The sequence below is a fragment of the Protopterus annectens genome, chromosome 14.part0, assembly GCF_019279795.1.
Source record: "Protopterus annectens isolate FY-2018-M chromosome 14.part0, PAN1.0, whole genome shotgun sequence".
Classification (NCBI taxonomy): domain Eukaryota; kingdom Metazoa; phylum Chordata; order Ceratodontiformes; family Protopteridae; genus Protopterus; species Protopterus annectens.
The window spans coordinates 878,866,453-878,886,047 of NC_056748.1; the positions used below are offsets into that span (position 1 = coordinate 878,866,453).

Below are 19,595 nucleotides of genomic sequence, written 5' to 3' on the forward strand. Positions count from 1 at the left end.
CTAATGACTGTGCCAGAGGCAGCCGCCCTGTAAGAAGCCTCCAAGGCATCAAAACCACAGTGTAAACCATGCTTCCTCACTTGCTCAGTAGCATGCATCAAATCGTGTTATTCCTTATTATCTGCACATGCAGTAATGGTACCTAGCTTTTGTTTCATAACAGACAGTAGAAATTGCTGATATTTTAGCATATGAAATTAACAATTTAAAGCCCTAATAGATAAAGTAGCAGAAGTGTACACTTTTTTGCCCCATCTCTCCAAAGCTCTGGAATCCTTATCTGTCGGAATAGGTTTTTTACCAGAAGCAGCCTTAACCCCCTTAGGACCCTGAGAAATGGTTTCTGGATCAGCAGTAGGATTTTTGTAAAGGAACTGGTGGGAGTCAGGGACCCTGTAATATCTGTTGGGCTTAGCAGGGGCTGGAGGAAAGGAGTCAGGAGTTAAATTAGCCTCAGAAAAGGCATCATCCACAATATCCAAAATAGGAGGAATAGACAGGGGTCTATGTTGGGGAAGAAGGAAATCCCTAATCCTTCTCTTAGATTCCGAGTACTCCTGTCCTTCCCAGTGAAAATGTTCCCTCATGTCATGTACAGTTTCCCCAAAAGAAAAATCCTCAGAGGGAGAAGCTGATGGAATGGATTCCTCAGCATCAGAATCCTCATAAGGAGGGAAAGTATATTCTGTTCAGAGGAAGACACTGAAGAAATAGATGGTTGATCAGAAGATTCATAATCCAATTCTTGCCTTGGCCTTTTGTCTGGAGGGGGATGTGAACCCCTAATCATGGTTAGTAAGTCCTCCGCCATTTTAAGTAGATGTTTCTGAGATTTGGGTCCCGGATCAGAAGAGGCCTGGGCTGGTGTCTTAGATTTAGAAGGAGTCTTTGCCTTTATCTTTGGCTTTGCCTTTATCAGAAGTTGTGTAGGCCTGAAAACCCCCTCGGAAGCCGGTACCTGCACAGCGGCTCCAGACCCATCTGAGGGAGCATTGTCTGAAGGTCCTGCAGCTGGAGTGCTCAAAGGCCTAGTTGGCTCCTCGTGGGAGTCTGTTTCGGCAATCGGTTCTGAAATGGCCGACGACAGGGGCTGCGAAAGCGCCTCACTGACGATGGCAAAACCTGTAGCTGGCTCTGCTTGTAAAACGTCGTCTGATTTGGACCTCGGAGGCCTGTCCTTATCCTTGCATCATTTGTGAACTTCGGTAGTTGGAAGCGTGTCCGACAACATTTTATAATTAAATCACTTACCAAAGTAGTGAAAAGCAAAATCGTACCTTCGCTTAATCGTACATTGGTTAAATCTAGCACAAAACCAACAACTAGCTATGTCGTGGTCAGGGCCTAAACAAGGAATACAGTAAGAATGGAAATCCTTATGAGGTATTTGCTTCCCACAAGAAATGCAATTATTAACTTTTTCTGACATCAGACTAGAGCAAGAAAAAAAAGTTTCCCCAACGGGGTACTTAGCTTTGAGAAGAAGAAGTAAGTCTTCGGACTGAAGCACGAAAAAATATCAGGAGTCAGCCGACCGGCACTTGTGAACTGCTTTCACCGCACGGCAAGAAAGACTGGAGAACATGGCGTCAGCTGGCAGCTTTGTACTCCTAGCGCTCTGACGTCAGGGAGCATGACTGAACAGCCGACGCCGGACCAAGACTTTGGGATTCTGGCCGACCGAGGACTGCTTGCCGGCAGGAAGAATCCTACAGTGATGACTGCAACAGTGAAACACAAGGAACAGCTAGCAGTTTAATGTCCTCATAAGACAGATTGGCAGAAGTGTATACCTTTTTGCCAAATCTATCAAGGGCTCTGCCTTCTTTATCAATGGGTAGGTGGTTTCTGGATGTGCTGGCTTAGGCACCTTTGGGTCCAGGAATGACAAAGTTCTTGGTCAGCTGAAGGGTTTTTAAAAAGGTGCATATGCGAATCCATAACCCTGTAGAATCGGTCAGATTTCCTGGGTGCAGGAGGAAGACAATCTGGCTTTAAAGAGAATTTCTGGAAAACATAACCAAACACCTTCAAAACTGAAGGATAAGCAAGGGGTTTATGTTCTAGGAGTCTGTGGAATTCCCAGACTCTTTTCTTAGATTGGGGGCAGTCCTGCTCTTCCCAATAAAAATGATCCCTCAGGCAGTGTAAAGTTTCCCCAAAGGAAAGATCCTCATGAGGGGAGGGAGAAGGCAAACTTCCCTCTGAATCAGATTCATCAAAGGATGCCAGAGAGGGATCCTCTTGGTCACAGTCCTTCACTGACTTAACTTAAAAGGATTAATAAGAGCCTCTGGGATTGGATCGCTTTTCCTTTTTCCTGAGGGGGGTCCAGGGGAAGGATGTCTGCCTCTAACCAGGAAAATAAGATCCTCTGCTAATATAACCAAATCCTACTGATTGGCCTGAGACTGGGAGTTGGTAGGCCTGGAATGGAAAGAAGTTGGCTTCCTGGGAGCAGTACTTCATTTAGGGCTGGGGACACCGGAAGCACAGCTGCCTGTATACATCAGAACTGTAGTGGCAGTACTGTGCTCAGTGGAAGCCGAGACCTGCAAAGAGGTGCTGGACCTGACCGATGAATGTAAATACAAGACTTGTGCTGATGTTGGGGGGGCCTAGTGGCATATCAGACTCTGAATGGGTCTCAATAGAGGCCTTCTACACCCCCTTGGTCATGGGAGAGGATTGCAAAAGCACCTCACTGACGTCCGCGATAACCAGCCTTGGAGGGGTAGTAGATGCCAAACAGATGGCTTCAGAAGACTTGAGTTTAGGCCATTTGCATTTAGGAAGATCAATGTTGGGATGACTAACAGACGCCATACCATGCAGAGAACCTGAGTACTTGCTAACGAACTTAGCTAAAATGTCTGCCCTACACTGAATAATCTTAGAATTGAATCAGGGGAAGAAACAATTAGGAACATTGTGGTCTGGAACCAAACAGGTAACACAGAAGGAATGAAAGTCTCAGTGTGGGATTTGATTACCATAATGGAGACAATTGTTAACTTTCGCTGACAGTTAAAAAAAGAGTTCCCCAATGGGGTACTTAGCTTTCTGAAGTTTCTCTCTGATGCAGACTGACTGATGCATGTACTGGATGTCTGCTTCAGGCTCCGACAGCAAGAAAGAACTGAGGTCATGACGTCGGCACACTCCACTTATACCCCAGTGTACTGACAGCCGGTTAAGGTGCCCGCCAGTTGTAGGAAGAGGGAATATTCTTACTTTGGTAGTGAGGGTGGCCAAGGGCTTCCACGGCAGTAAATCCCACAAGTCTGGACTGCGACAGTAAAACATGAATAACATAAAACATACTGCAAGGTCATTCTAACGACACACTGCATCACAATCTTTCTTTTGCTTGCAAATGACTCATGCTGCTCACAAAAGCATTTCTCTCCTCTTCTACATCTCTGCATTTTTTACTATAAACAAAAGATATGTAAAACATTCTGTAAAGTGGGAGCACTCTTTCACAGCAACAACTACTTAAAAGAGGAAACAGTGCAGAAACACAATACAAAACCAATGAGAAGGAAATCTACCTAATGTGGGGGGGGGGGGCTGCTTGATGGTCTCCTTGGCTGTAAACTTAGTAAAAAACAGTGAACCTACACATGCAAAGGGTAAACATTCTGATACACATGCCTTTCATACTCACATGCCTTTCATACTCAGCTTTAATAAGGTAATCAGAACATTTTTTTGGGTAATCTCATACAACCGATTGTGTCTGCATGCTTCTGCAAAAGCACATTCTGTGTGATTTAGTTGACTGTGCTCATAGATAAAAAAAAATACCTTTATAGTTGAACAATAATTCTGTGACACAGTAGCCTCAAAAGATGCATGTTGCTTCAATTTATGATGGTCAGTTTGCAATTTTATCTACTGTTTTTCACTTTTGCTACTTCAAATATGCACCACACTTTGGGATGTTGCTGTTTTTTTCGGCATACTCTGTTCAAAACAGGATTACACAGACCTCTCCCATCCTCCAGACTTAGATCAAAGAAAGAAAAGATAATGAAAGTCACGGGTATTTCCGCAATGCAGGAATTATATTACTTGTTACATGAAGTGTTGTCGTCCTCTTGTTGACAACCACAACGTCTGACCAAGCATCATGTCTCACTGTATCAAATGCCTTGCTAATATATCTACCATAAGTTTCACATCCTCCCTTTTAGTTATAATATCATACACAGTTTCTCTCACAACCAATAACAATTCTTGACATAATTTCCCTTTTATACCATATACACCTTCAATTCCTCATCCTTCATTCCATTTTCCTCTGTATTATTCCCATAAAAAATAAACGGTGTTATTCAGTGTGATGGGTCTCCAATTTTATTTCATTTTTCTCATCTTTATTTTATATACATTTTAGTATCCCCACAGCATAACTCTTCATAAACAAACCCCTCTTTCAACCATTCATTCAATACATTTACAAAATACTCTCTTTGCTAATCCATTCATTTTTTATACACTCCATACCCTTTACCATCTGCACCACATGGGCCTACTACTGAATTGACATTTTTCATCCAATTCATTAACAATAATTTCTTTTTTTAAAATTATTCCTTAACTCATTCTGGAAATGTCTTTACTTTGCATTCTCTCTTATTTTCCATCCTTATGCTTTTATACATATTTTCCATAAACAGTACTACAATACTCATTACTTGCGCGTGTTCTTTTCACCTCTCATTTTAGATTTTTCCTTACTCTTATACTAATATCCCACTTTATTATATTATCAAATATGCAGATACCTCCTGTCTTGTAAATAATATCTCTGCCTGGGGGCAGTTACGCCTTAATTTTTCTCAGTTTCTTGTATACATTTCTTTTTCCATATCATAATATTCTCTTGTATAACTCTCTTCATTTTCTCATAAATTTTCCCATATTCATCTTCCGTTCCTTTCTTACATAATCTTGCCACTGGAACAAAACACTTTTTTACTTATTTTTAAGTTCAATTCACCACTCAGGCCAGTTTTTATAGAAGTCCTTCATGGTTATATGATCTTTCCATAACTGCAATAGTTCCCACTCTCCAATTTCATCCCATAACTTCCAATTTCATCCCATAACTTCTCATTCCTCTTATTCCCTTTCCTATTTTAACATTCCCACTTTCTTCCATCACCTCCATGTATATTGCTAAATGGTCTGAAAAACAAGTCAGAGTTGTATCACCATCTGCTACCCCAAGCCTTGCGATAATACAAAATAATAAATTTCAGATTCAAGTGATAACCTTCTTTCACAAAGACCCTATACACATTTTTAACATCCTCTTCTTCCAGTTCATTAGTTGTAAACTGCAAAGTAACATTTAAGTTACTATGAGAAAACAAATAATTGCTCCATGGATAAATGTCCTTTTTATCACACAGTTCCAGAAATTGTATCATCAGACCATCATTTCAGATGTTAAGTCACAAAAAATGCTCTGTCTCTGTTTATAAAAGACCAAATTTCTCGAGCTTTAAAAACAAGTACAGTTGGCATTCTCTTTTTTTTAAACTGATTTTCTTTTTTTGCCTGCTGTCAGTCCTGTATAGGTTTTAATTAATGCATTCTCTGCTGCCACAAAACCAGACCACTCCTCAGTTTGTTGCTGCTTTCTTTTTTTACTTTCTGTCTCTGCTGCACAAGTTCAAACCACTGCATTCTGCTTTCACATCACCTGGTTCCTTCTCCACATCACCATCCTCATCACTTCTGAAAAGTCATCTGCCATCTCACCCATGAAACAACAGAACTGTCACCTGGATCGTCCTGCTTGATTTTTCATGATGCCAGTTCTGTTATCTGAACCACTTCAACACAGTCAAAATAGAAGTGAAGACTCGACTGATATAGAAGAGAAAACCAAGTAAAACAAAATATCAGTCCAGGAAGACCTCAACCACTCGATATAATCCACTCAATAGTGTATTCAAAGTACCACTCAGTTTATTAACGCCAATAAATACAATTGCAACGTTTTCGCCAGGAACACTTCGACTTCTTCAGATACCCCCAGATAAAATCAAAGGCATCTTAAATACTATCAATCAGTGTGATTAAACAATTAAATAATTAAGAATTTAAAAGCATACCATCCCTAAAATACATATATATATATATATATATATATATATATATATATATAAACTTGATAATAAAAACAAAAAACTCACACTAAAAAATATATATCATATAGTACTTAAAAATAAACATGTTATTTTTTAACTTAAGTAATACAATTGTCAAGTATGATATGTTGAATGTTATTTACAAATTGCTGAAGGAAGGGTAATAAATATAATATTTATAGTTTCCCTGTCTTTAATTTGAGATAAGGTGCTATAGAAATGGCATCGTTCATGCCAGGATTCTTGTTGGCTTCAAGAAGAATTTGACAAAACGAGGTTCTCTCTGGTACTGTGCAGTCTTGGAGATGGTACATTTTAGGTTAGCAGAGGTGCAGGGACTTGCCAACACTTACATTTTCAGAGAATCCATTTTTCAGTGGAATGGACTTCAGGGAGTACAAGTTTTGGGAACATGTAACCTAGTCTTGCACTTAAAATGACAACACTTGAGATGTATCTTCATTTAGGACTACTGTTTCAAAAAATTTCATGCAATTTGGAAAATAAAACTTCTACAGAATGAGGCAATAATGAATAATGTTCTCATTCTTTGCTGCAATGTGAGAGGTACCCACCAGGAAACTTGACAGCTTGGCAGTAAATCACAAGATCGGAGAGTTCAGGCGCTATCTGTCTGCTTTCCTTCTTGTTCTGCGGTAGGTAAAATTCTTCATCGAGATCCATGTCGTAAACCTGTACCCAAAGTAGAAAAAAATAACTCATTACCTGGACATCATTGTAATGCAAAATGTCAAAAGGAATTGTCGCATATGAAGTTGCAAATCATTTACGTGAGAAAGCTTCATCTGGAAACATAAGCATACATAACACTCACTCAAACACATATAGAAATGAATATTCAGCTGCAGACACAAATATACACTCTGAAATGCATATATGTGCAAATGAAACAGTTTAATTGCGCGCGCACACACACACACACACACACACACACACACACACACACACACACACACACAAAATATATGCACATAAATAAAATGGTTTTAGCTGGAGATACAAGCATACATAAATAACCACATAGTAATATACATGTAAAAGGACAGCTGTGTACACTTACCATAAATGTAGATGTTCGAGTGTATTCACTGTTGCAGTCATTACATTTGGGTAATCTGCTGGCAGGTTGCCCTCAGTCGGCCTCAATAAAAAAGTCTTGGGTCCTGCATTGGTTGCGGTCTCCTCTTCCATGACGTCAGGTCATCAGGGGTATAAAACATGCAGCTGATGCCATTTTATTCAGTTTTTCTTGCCCCAGATGTCAGGTGCCCCCCAAATGGGGAACAAAAATATATATATAAATAAACTGTAAATATATAAATGCACTTTTAGAAACATAAACTTTACCTTCAACTAAAACCAAATACACCACAAAGGCTTTTGAGTATAGTGAAGGAAAGAAAAGGTATAGAATGCGGGATGGCAGATGGGTAATCCAGACTGCAACAGTGAATACACTCGAACATCTACATTTATGGTAAGTGTACACAACTGTACTATGTTCTTCGTGTTTCACTGTTGCAGTCATTACATTTGGGTAGAATCCCAAAGCTATGGATAGGAGGATGGAACTAAACAGCATTAGGAGCGGCTTTAAAAGACTGCAGTGGTAAAGCCTGCCCTGGATTTAGAGAAGAGAGGTAAATGATAATGCTTTGTGAAGGTATGAACAGAGCTCCAAGTAGCAGCTTCTAGAATGTCTTTGGTTGGGACCCCTCTGAGAAAAGCTGCTGAAGTAGAGGCAGCCCTGGTGGAATGTGATCTGATCCCCTTGGGCACAGGTTTACCATGGTGCAAATAGCAGAAACTAATGCAGTGGCTTATCCATTTAGGAATAGTCTGCTTTGATATAGCCTTCCCCTCTGATCCTGCAGCAAATGCTACCAGTAGTTGCTCAACTTTCTTAGAGATTTGGTCCTGTTTAAGTAGAATCTTAGTTGTCTGTGTACATCCAATGAATGCAAAATCCGATTCCCCCTTGTTCTGTGGATTTGGGTAAAATGTTGGCAGGTGAATGGTCTGGTTAAGAGTCACACTGGATTCCACCTTAGGCATAAAAGAAGGATTGGTCCTGAGCATCACCCTATCTGGGTAAAATATAATGAAAGGCTCCACTGCCATGAGAGTCTGTAGTTCTGAAACCCTTCTTGCTGAAGTGACTGCCAAAAGAAAAGCTGTTTTCCAAGATAGAAATGTTATATCTGCAGTAGCTGCTGGTTCAAAAGGAGGCAGGGTGAGTTTTTCCAGCACAAAATTGAGGTCCCATGCAGGAGTTGGTGATCTCCTGGGAGGCCTTACATTTTTGGCCCCTCTAAGATACTGTTTAAGCAGTGGTTGAGAAAAGAGGGGAGCCTCTGTGTTGTAATGAGCCGAGATGGCAGAGGCATGGATTTTTATTGAAGAAAAAGATAGGCCCTTGTCAAGCATCTCAGTCAAGTATTGAAAAATCTGAGGAATATTGGGCTTTGCTGTGTCTATTCCTTGTGCTTGGTTCCAAGCACAGAATCTTTTCCATTTATCAGCATAAGATTTTCTAGTACTAGGCCTTCTGGCTTCCAAAATGACACCCATCACAGATTTACTGAGAGGTATGGTTTGAATAATTAGTTGATTAGCCATGCTGCAATATTCAGAGTTTGGAGCGGAGTATACAGAATTTGATAGTTCTGCTGAGACAGTAGATGAGGTATTTGAGGCAAGTACCATGGAGGAAGGTGTGACATATTCCTTAGAAGCGGGTACCAGTGCTGGCGAGGCCAGTCCAGAGCAATTAGGATCGTTTTTGTTTTTTCCTGTCTGACTTTTAGTAAGACTTTGGAGAGTAGAGGCAGAGGGGGAAAGGCATAGACTGATAGGTTTTTCCAGCTGAAGGATAGAGCATCCACTTTCCATGCTTTTTTGTCATGAGTTCTTGTGCAGAATTTGTTCAAATGATAATTTTGGGGAGAGGCAAATAGATCTATGTCTGGGCTCCCCCATTTCTGTGTTAACATGCTGAAGATTTGTGGATCCAGTTTCCATTCATGCAGGCCCATAAGATTTCTGCTTAGGTTGTCTGCCAGAGTATTTTGCTTTCCTGGAAGGAATTGAGCTTGAAGATGTATTTGGTAAGTCAAGGCCATGGCTAGTCTGTCAAGGGGGTAGGAATATGTGCCCCCTGCTTGTTTATGTACCACATAACTGTGGTGTTGTCCATCTTGATCAGTAGTTGTCCTGGGTGAAGGTAGTCCTTGAAGGCTGTCAGAGCATTCTGAACAGCTAGCATTTCTTTCTGGTTGATATGCAGATGCATTTGGTTTGAGTTCCATTTGCCCTGAATGCATCTCCCTGCCAGGTGGAACCCCCAAGCATAGTCTGATGCGTCTGTAGTTAGGGTTTGGGTGGCAGGGGATAGAGTGAATGACAGTCCCTTGTTTTGGTGACATGTCTCTGCCCACCAAAGAAACTCCTGTTGTAGGCAAGGAATGAGAGGAATCATTGTTTCCAGGCTGTGACAATGTTGACTCCATAAACTTTTTAGGTACCATTGAAGTTTCCTCATATGCAGTCTCGCATATGGAATTAGTAGAATGCAGGATGCCATGAACCCCAAAGCCTGCAGGATTTGTCTTGCAGATAAAGTACAGTTGTATACCTACCATAAATGTAGATGTTAAGAGTATATTCACTGTTGCAGTCTTGGGTTATCCTGCTGGCAGGCTACCCTCAGTCGGCCAGAATTCCAAAGTCTAGGTCCGGTGTCGGTTGCTGTCGCCTCTTCCCTGACGTCAGTGCGCCAGGGGTATAAAAGATGCAGCCAACGCCATTTTCTTCAGTTTTTCTTGCCCCAGATGTCAGGTGCCCCCCAAATTGGTAGGCTGAAAAATATGCCAATAAAAATGCATGCACAAAAATAACATTTCCTTCATCTACAAGCAAATACACCAAATAGGTTGTACAGGATAGAGAAGTGCAGATAAGTCCCAGCAAAAGAAAGGGGAGTGGTGAGTGGGTAACCAGGACTGCAACAGTGAATACACTTGAACATCTACATTTATGGTAGGTACACAACTGTACTATGTTCATCGGGTTTCACTGCTGCAGTCATTACTCTTGGGTTGAATCCCAAAGCTGAGGAAGGGTGGCTGGGCTAAATAGGATTAGGAGAGGCTATGAGGCCCTGCAGAACTGCAGTGGCAAAGCCTGCTCTGGACTTAGAGTAAAGAGGTAAGTGGTAGTGCTTTGTGAAGGTGTGCACTGACCTCCAAGTTGCAGCCTCTAAGATATCTTTGGTTGGTACTCCTCTGAGGAAGGCTGCTGAAGTGGCTGCTGCTCTGGTGGAATGAGGCCTAATGCCCTTAGGCACTGATTTGCCATGTTGAAAATAGCAGAAACGGATGCAATGGCCTATCCATTTAGAAATAGCCTGTTTTGAGATAGCCTTTCCTTGTGATCCTGCAGCATACGACACTAAAAGTTGCTCAGTCTTTCTGAAAGCTTTAATTCTGTCCAAGTAGAAGCGTAACTGCCTGTGTATGTCCAAAGAATGCAGAATTTTCTCACCCTTGTTCTGTGGATTAGGATAAAAGGTTGGCAAGTGAATGGTTTGGTTAAGGGCCACACTGGACACCACCTTAGGCATAAATGTAGGGTTTGTCCTCACAGAAACCCTGTCTGGATGAAAAATGATGAAAGGTTCCACAGCCATGAGTGCTTGTAACTCCGAGACTCGCCTTGCAGAGGTTATTGCTAGGAGCAGAGCTGTTTTCCAGGATAAGAATTTTATATCTGCTGTTGATGTTGGCTCGAAAGGAGGCAGTGTGAGTTTTTCCAAAACATAATTGAGGTCCCAGGCCGGAATTGGTTCTCTCCTTGGAGGCCTAATGTTTTTGGCCCCTCTGAGGTACTGCCTTATTAAAGGATGAGAAAAGATAGGTGGTTCCGTATTGTAATGGGCTGAAATGGCAGAGGCATGAATCTTAATTGATGAGAAGGAAAGGCCTTTGGTCAGCATCTCAGCTAGGTATTGTAAAATCTGAGGGATATTTGGTACAGACGTGTCAATGCCTTGTTCCTGGTTCCAAGAACAGAATCTCTTCCATTTTTCTGCATAAGATTTTCTGGTGCTGGGCCTCCTGGCCTCCAAGATAACATCCATAACAGCTTTTGAAAGAGGAGTGTTCTGAAAGGCTACATTATCCGCCATGCGGCCAGAGTTAAGGTCCCGAGTTGGCTGTGCAGGATCTGATTGTTTTGTTGGGTCAGCAAGTGAGAAGTTTCAGGCAATATCCATGCTGGACCTTGAGACAAGCTCTTTAGGATTGGATACCAGTGCTGGCGTGGCCAGTCTGGTGCAATCAGTATCATTTTTGGCTTCTCTTGTCTGACCTTTAGGAGTACTCTGGGAAGGAGAGGCAGTGGGGGAAAAGCATATACCGTTAGATTTTTCCAGCTGAAGGATAGGGCGTCCACTTTCTATGCTTGCTTGTGATAAATCCTTGTGCAAAATCTCTGCAATTGGCAGTTGTGAGGGGAGGCAAATAAATCTATGTCTGGGCATCCCCATTTCCTTATTATCCTGCTGAAGACTTGTGGATCCAGTTTCCATTCGTGGAGATCCATGAGGTTTCTGCTTAGTTCGTCTGCCAGAGTATTTGTTTTGCCTGGCAGGAATTGTGCTTGCAGGTGAATTTGAAAAGCCAATGCTGTGCCCCATAAGGTCATTATTTGTCTGCAGAGGGGGTAGGAATGTGTACCTCCCTGCTTGTTTATGTACCACATGACTGTAGTGTTGTCTGTCTTTATCAGTAACTGTCCTGGATGAAGCAGGTCCTTGAAAGACGTCAGGGCATTTTGAACAGCTAGCATCTCTTTTCGATTGATGTGAAGATGCATCTGGTTTGCAGGCCATGTGCCCTGAATACATTTTCCTGCCATATGGGCCCCCCAGGCATAATCTGATGCATCCGTTGTCAGTGTCTGTCTGGCTGTGGGTAAACTGAATGGCAGACCCTTGTTGTGGTGACAGGCTTCTGCTCACCATTGAAACTCCTGTTGCAGGCAGGGAATGAGTGCAATCACTGTCTCCAGGCTGTGGTAATGCTGAGCCCAAACACTTTTTAGGTACCACTGTAGTTTCCTCATATGCAGTCTGGCATATGGAATTAGTAGAATGCAAGATGCCATGAAACCCAAGGCCTGCAGGGTTTTCCTTGCAGATAAGTGGGTTTTTGTTGCCAATTTCTTGAAGTAAGTAGTCAGATGCTTTTGTTTGTCTGGCGTGAGATAAGCCATCTGGGCAGTTGTATTTAAGCTTGCACCCAGGAATATTATCTCTTGAGAGGGCACTAGTTTTGATTTCTTTTCGTTTACTGTGTACCCTAGGCCAATTAGTAATCTTTTTACAAATGCCAGATGCTTCAGAAGAATGTCTTTGTTCTCTGCTTGAATTAGGCAGTCATCCAAGTAGGGATATATTTGAATTCCTTTTTGTCTGCAAAACGCAATTACTGGTGCCAGGCATTTTGTGAAGACCCTGGGCACAGTAGATAAGCCAAAGGGCAGTGCAGAGAATTGGTACTGTATTGAGCCAGCTATGAATCTGAGGTATCTTATGCATGATTGTCTGTTTGGGACATGCAGGTAATGCCTCTTTTAGGTCCAAAGTTACGAGCCAAGCCTTCTTGCTCAGCATGGGCAGTAGCTGCTGTAGAGTCAACATCTTGAATTTTGGAACTTCCATAAACGTATTTACAATTGATAGGTCCAGTATTGGTCTCCAGGTTGTGTCCTTTCTGGGTACTAGAAAAAGTTTGGAGCAAAATCCTTGCCCCTGCTCTTTTTGTGGTACTTGCTGAATGGCCCTCATGTCCAAGAGGGCTGTAATTTGTTTTTGTGCCTCTGCCCATTGATTGTGTGGCAGGTCTGGCATACCTTTTGACCTTGGTAGGGTGTGAAAATGGAACATGTAGCCTTGGGACACTATGTTGAGGATCCATTTGTCTTGGGTAACCATTTGCCAATTTGATGAAAAAAGTGCTAGTTTTCTCCCTAAGGGGGCTGCCAAAAGAAAAGTGCTTGGATCTGGTAGAGAGAAGTCATTGGGACTGTTTCCTGTAAGGTTGTGATTTGTCTTCTCTGCTTTTGGAGGTAGGAGCACCCCATTGTTTAGGCCTGTATGAGCCTTGGGGCTGAGATCTGCCTCTGGGATGCCTGTATCTGCCTCTTTGTGGTCTGTCTGACACTGGAAAGGACCAATTTTTAGAGGGCCAGTTCCTGCTAAACCTGGGTGGCTGCACCTGTAAGAAATCCTTGACTGTCTGCATGGATTTTGCTTTATCCTCCATTTTTTTCAACACCTCTTCTGCTTTAGAACCAAACAAAGTATCATGCTGTATTGGTGCATCTAATAATTTTGCTTTAACATTATCAGGCAGATTCTGTTCCTTTAACCAAGCATGCCTTCTAATAACAGAACCTGTAACAGCAGCCCTGCAAGAGGCCTCCAGTGAATCATAACCACATTGCAAAGTATGCTTTCCCACTTGTTCAGCTGCATGCAATAAATCCGGCAATTCCTTGTTCTATGAACCTTCAGTATTTGTCAACAATTTCTGTTTAAGCAGTGACATTAAATATTGCTGATATTTAAGCATCTGAAACTGACAATTTAAAGCCCTTACAGCCAGGGTAGCAGAAGTGTAGACTTTTTCCCCCATCTGTCTAGAGCCTTAGAATCTCTATCAGAGGGGACAGGGTTTTTTACAGTGGAAGCTTTAACCCCTTTGGGACCCTCAGATATAGTTTCTGGGTCAGCAGCGGGGTTTTATAGAGGAATTTATGAGAATCCGGAACCCTGTAGTACCTGTCTGGCTTAGCAGGTGCAGGGGGTAAAGAGTCAGGGGACAGGCCGGACTCTAAAAATACATCTACAATATCCAGGACAGGTGGAATAGCAAGGGGTCTGTGCTGAGGAAATAGCAGAAAGTCTCTGAGCCTTTTCTTAGATTCAGAATAATCTTGGCTCTCCCAGTGGAAATGCTCCCTCATGGTATGCAGGGTTTCCCCAAAAGAATAATCCTCAAAAGAAGAGGCTGAAGGAATGGATTCTTCAGCATCAGAATCCTCATAGGGAAGCATGGAGTAATCCTGTTCAGAAGAGGAATCAGAGGAAATAGAAACCGGATGAGAAGAATCATACTCTGTCTCTTGCCTAGGCCTCTTATCAGGAAGGGGATGGGAGCCCCTCATCAAACTAATTAGGTCTTCGGCCATTTTGAGCATCTGTTTTTTAGGCATGGAAGTCTGAGTTAGAGAATGTTGCACTTGTTTCTTTGTCTTTAGAGCTGCTTAGTCTTTGAAGCTGAAGATGGCTTAATATATAGTTGTGTAGGTCTGAAGACACCCTCTGAAGCCGATGCCTGCTCAGCGGCTCCGGACCCATCTGAGGGAATGATTTCCAAGTGTCCAATACTTTGAGTTTCCAGAGGCCCAGTCGGCTCCACATGGGAGTTGGAAGTGGCCTGTGGCTCTGAGGTAGCGGGCGCCAGGGGCTGCGAAAGCGCCTCACTGAGAACCGGCGAACTGGCGACTGGCCTAGCAGAGGCTTCGTCATCGGATTTGGACCTCGGATGCCTATCCTTTTCCTTGCGTTTTTTGTAAACTCCGGTTGTCGGCTGGTCCGATGGCATTATATAATTAAATCTTCAGCCAAAGTAATGAAATGCAAAATCGAACCGATGCTTGATAGTGCGTTGGTTAAATCTAGCACAAAACCGACAGCTAGCAACGTTGTGATCAGGGCCTAGCCAAGGAATACACTACGAGTGAAAATCCTTATGAGGTATTTGCTTCCCACAAGAAATACAATTGTTAACTTTTTCTGACATCGGTCTGGAGCAAGAAAAAAGTTTCCCCAATGGGGTACTTAGCTTTAATGAAGACTTTGGATTTGAAAATCTCAGGAGTCGGCCGACCGGCACTTGCAAACTGCTTTTGCTTCAGGCACCGGGTGGCAAGAAAGACTGAAGAAAATGGCGTCGGCTGCATCTTTTATACCCTTGGCGCACTGACGTCAGGGAGGAGGCGACAGCAACCGACGCCGGACCTAGACTTTGGAATTCTGGCCGACTGAGTGTAGCCTGCCAGCAGGATAACCCAAGAGTAATGACTGCAACAGTGAAACACGAAAAACATCACTCACAAACCACCTTTCTCTAGAAACACACACACACACACACACACACACACACACACACACACACACACACATGCACACAAACAATCACACACCCAAAAACTGTTTTTCAATAGGGCACTAACACTTTTATTCTTTTTCAGCAATTACAAGCATCTGTAAACAAAATGGATAAAGTCTTCACTCTACCAAACAGCCTGTTATTAGATGGCAGGTAGCTGAATTTTAATGGCAGAAGTCATTTCATTATTTTTTAAGGCATTTTCTTATTCCCAAGTAAGTAGTTGGGCAGGGCTTCTACTTCATCATCTTATCATATTAAGCTGACTTAACCATTAGTTATCTATCACTAATCCCACAAACTGAGACACAATTGCAAATAAAAATATTATGTATGAAAACAAGTACAAAGCTGTTAAAATGTAAACTGTACAGCAACTTCTCCATAAAAACTCACAGCTGCAATCCCATCTCGCTATCCCCATATCCAAATCATTCCGCACTGTCTTCGGTACCTCTAACAAGGCTACTGTTCACAATCCACTCAGGAAGTGCATCCCACATGTTCATCACTCTCTCTCCACAAAAACTCTCATATCCAGTCTTAAGTTTGTTTTTTGTTCTCTTCTCCTCTTCTTTATTTAATTAATTATTTTCTGTCACAAAACTGTGTAAAGAATGTGTGTGCTCAGGATATGTCTCACCCATCCACATACCTCTCAACTTCTATGCTCAAGAATTCTGGACAAAGACAAAACATATTAGGAGGACAACAGTCTACAATCAGGTGTAATTTTGAATGTTACTCTAATTCACTTAAAAACATGCATTTTCTGAACAATAAGGAGGATGAAACTCTAACGACTGGCATTATTGATTGACTGTCCCTTCCTCATGTGGCAGGAAATAACCTTTATAAGGGACAGGGCAAAAACATAATGGAAAATCAGGGACAATTGAGAGTTATACCCATCCAGTCTAGTGCCAAGTGTAAAGAACTTTGGCTGCTCAAGTTCCTTATTTGCTCCAAAATTATCTTCCTCTGAACCCTTTTAAGTGGAACTATGTCTCTGTTCTTGAAAGGTCTTCAAAAATAAACACAGCATACCGACTGCAGCCTTACAAGTGCTCAGCACAGTGGTAAAAGAACCAGTCTCTTGGGATGAGATATTATCTTCTATAAAACATGCAAACTTCTTGTTGGTTTGGACTCGATGGTTCTGCACTGATGTAAACACTACCCTTAGATCTTTCAAATTAGGATGATGGACCTCCATTTTTCTAATGGATACTTCCTCCATGGATTATTATAACATTAAATAACACCCTGCATTTAAATCCTAACTGCTACCTTTCTGTCCTTCTAGCAAATTTATCTAAATGCATTTCCAGACTTTGTCCTCTATCCTACCTTGATATCTTTACAAATACGGATATTTTGTGTTCCTGTTCTCATTGTTAAAAGGTATACCAGAAATACCCATGTTAAAAAGCACAAGAAGCCAAACCGATTTTCATGGAATACCAAAGGACAAGATCACTTGCATAAATACTTCTTTTCTATCACCTTCTGTGTCCTTCCTTCCAACTATATCTACCAGTTTGACTACAACCTTCCTTGTACCAAATGCATTACTGAAATGAAAATATACAATACCCATTAGGATTCTCCCTGTTATAAAAAATGCATCAGTTAAGTCTGACAAGAACATTTATTTGTCCTAAAGACCACTGAGATTTGGAAGCATCAACCTCTCACTCACTCTTTCTCTGTTCATCTTTCAAGGTCACCTTTAAAGTCAATAATGCCAGGCTTAGAAACCTACAGTTTCCACAACTGGTCCTATTACCCCTTCATACAGAAGTTCAACTTTAGCCTTCCTACAGACATCAGACAACATAGAACTGCAGTATTCAATTAAAGGCCTCCTTCTGTACTTTAGGACTCTGGCTGGTAATCCCTCTGTTCTTAGGGACTGTTCTGCCTTAGTCTTACAAACATCTGTTCTACCCTTTCTACAACAGTATGTGCACCTGTCACACCATGCTCCTTGGCATTCTCAGTGTGGAATTCTGCTCTTTCAATTTCTTTGTAAACACAGAAATAAATGCTTTCAGAACCTCCGGTTGTTCTCTCAACTCTCATATCTGTCCCTATACTACACAGTTTCACTTGCAGTGCCCTACCTCTCCCCTGTCTGCAATATGCATATTGATTTTCTCAATGTGTTATGACTCCTGTAAGTTCTCTTTCCACCTTGGTAACTGAGAACTGGCTTAGCACCTTCTTTACCAGTAATTGGTAAATAAATGTATACATTTAACAGTATTACTTTTTTAAACCCAGAGAATTATTTTTTTTATCCCACCCCTTCAAAGAAACAATGTAAATGTCAGTTTTTAAATGAAGTATTTTATCTACTTACCGTAAGTCTACATGGGAATGTATTATGGTACATCAAAGTACCTCAACCGATTCTTGGAAAATTCTGGGGTTGTCACATTTATGAAATCCAGCACTGGCTACGTACTTCTCAGGTGATAATTATAGATGCTAACAAGCTTTACAAAGCATCTTTTTCATAGCAATGTATGAAGTTACAGACTAAAATAATCCATTTTTTTCACTTGGCAGGCCTTAGTTTGTATGGCTTCACCATCACATTGATTTGAAAGTTGTGCTACTGCAGTGCAATATAGTGTTTTATTCCTTTTCCCTATGTGTTTTTAAATCAGACTGATACAAGCTAGTCCACCTTTTATAGAGCACAAGTTAAGTTTACCTGGACTAATGGTCAAAAGCATATAATGTGAGAGCTTCACAACTTTCTCTCAGACTGGAGATGCAGCATCCTATTGGGAGTTGTTGCATATATAGCAATTTCTTGATTTGCAAAGAAAATAAAACCTGCCAAGAGTCAGTTTAAGAATCTGGCAAGTGTGTACAACCTAACCATGCGTCATTGCTAGATAGACCCTAACTTCAGTCTGTAGTAGTCTGAGCTTGGCTTGTGAAAACCAGAGTGTGCAAAATTTATACTATGTAGCCAAACTGTGATTATGGAGGAGCCTGTGTGTCTGTGCAATGCATGCATCTAGCTATAAGCCATTAGCCATTAGGCTAAGTACTAAGCTAGCTGCCACTGCGGGCCATTATAAGCTTAGCAAATTTCCTTTTTTTGGGCTTGACTTAACCTATCCCATTTGGTGAGAGATTGGCCTTACTCATCCCATGGTTGATAAGTATATACTACCCCTAATGAGAATAACTGGAATCTTATCATAGATACTTTGAGGGCCACATGCATGGAATAAAACATTTTGGTGCTGCCTCTGTCAATCAGTAGTACTGGGGGCAGTCCTGGGGTAAAATTTCTGGTTCCCATCCATAGATCCAAGTTGTGCTTGAATATGGGCAGGGCTAAACTTTGTTTTATGTATCTGGGGAGTCTGTGCCAGAGCAGTGATATCCTAAGTGAGTGGTACCTTAATCTCCAAACCATTCTGTTGATGTTGCAGAAGAGGTTTAGATCCCTAGACCAATTATTTCTGATGCCATTTGACTTGCTGATGTGTAGTAAATCCATTAGTAATGGGTTGGAGGATGGCCTGTATGCCAGACATAAGTCACCTCTTAGCAGTCTGAAGGATACAAAGTATAGTGACAGGACTTGAATCACTCCATGTAAGACATGTTGCTTAGGCCTTGCAGCCTTTAATAAGGTATCTCTGAGGGCTTTCCAGTTGTTGCATGTGTCCGGGCAGATGCATGCCAAAGGGGGCAATATATTCAATGACTGGCATACTGAGGGATGACGTTTATTATCATATATTATCATATAAAAGTAAAAGCTTCCCAGGCACAATATAGGTCACTCAGGGTAATATAAATATAATCAGCATCATATCAAACCAAACAACATGGATGCAAAAGATGACAGGCTTGCACTATTAGTATTTGCAGATGCCATTTGATTTGTTTAAAAACTGAAAATGGATAATGTAAAACTGATGCATTATTTGAGCAACTTAAAAAGGCAATACTTTTGTTACAAGAAGGCCGATCCACAGCAATGCAAGAAGTGTACTTTACTTTTCCTTTGTTTTGGGGAAGGTTGTCGCTCTTCTTAATTCGCTTAGGAGTTTCCTCACTGTATTCAAGATGCAGCTTGTCAGAGGATGACTTGTTCTCAGGGCGATCATCAAGAATGTTATCTGCAAGTAAAATTAAA

General features: G+C 41.5%; 1 protein-coding gene across 1 annotated transcript in view; it reads right to left on the bottom strand.

The window, feature by feature from the left end:
• The window catches only part of PLCE1 (phospholipase C epsilon 1), an 838,097-nt gene that overhangs the window by 265,624 nt on the left and 552,878 nt on the right, over positions 1–19,595 (bottom strand). Inside the window, exons 20-21 of the mRNA XM_044055634.1 lie at positions 19,457–19,578; positions 6,743–6,860 (exon numbers count right to left, since the gene is read on the bottom strand). Coding sequence (XP_043911569.1) covers positions 6,743–6,860; positions 19,457–19,578 — 240 coding nt within the window. The remainder of the gene's footprint in view (positions 1–6,742; positions 6,861–19,456; positions 19,579–19,595) is intronic.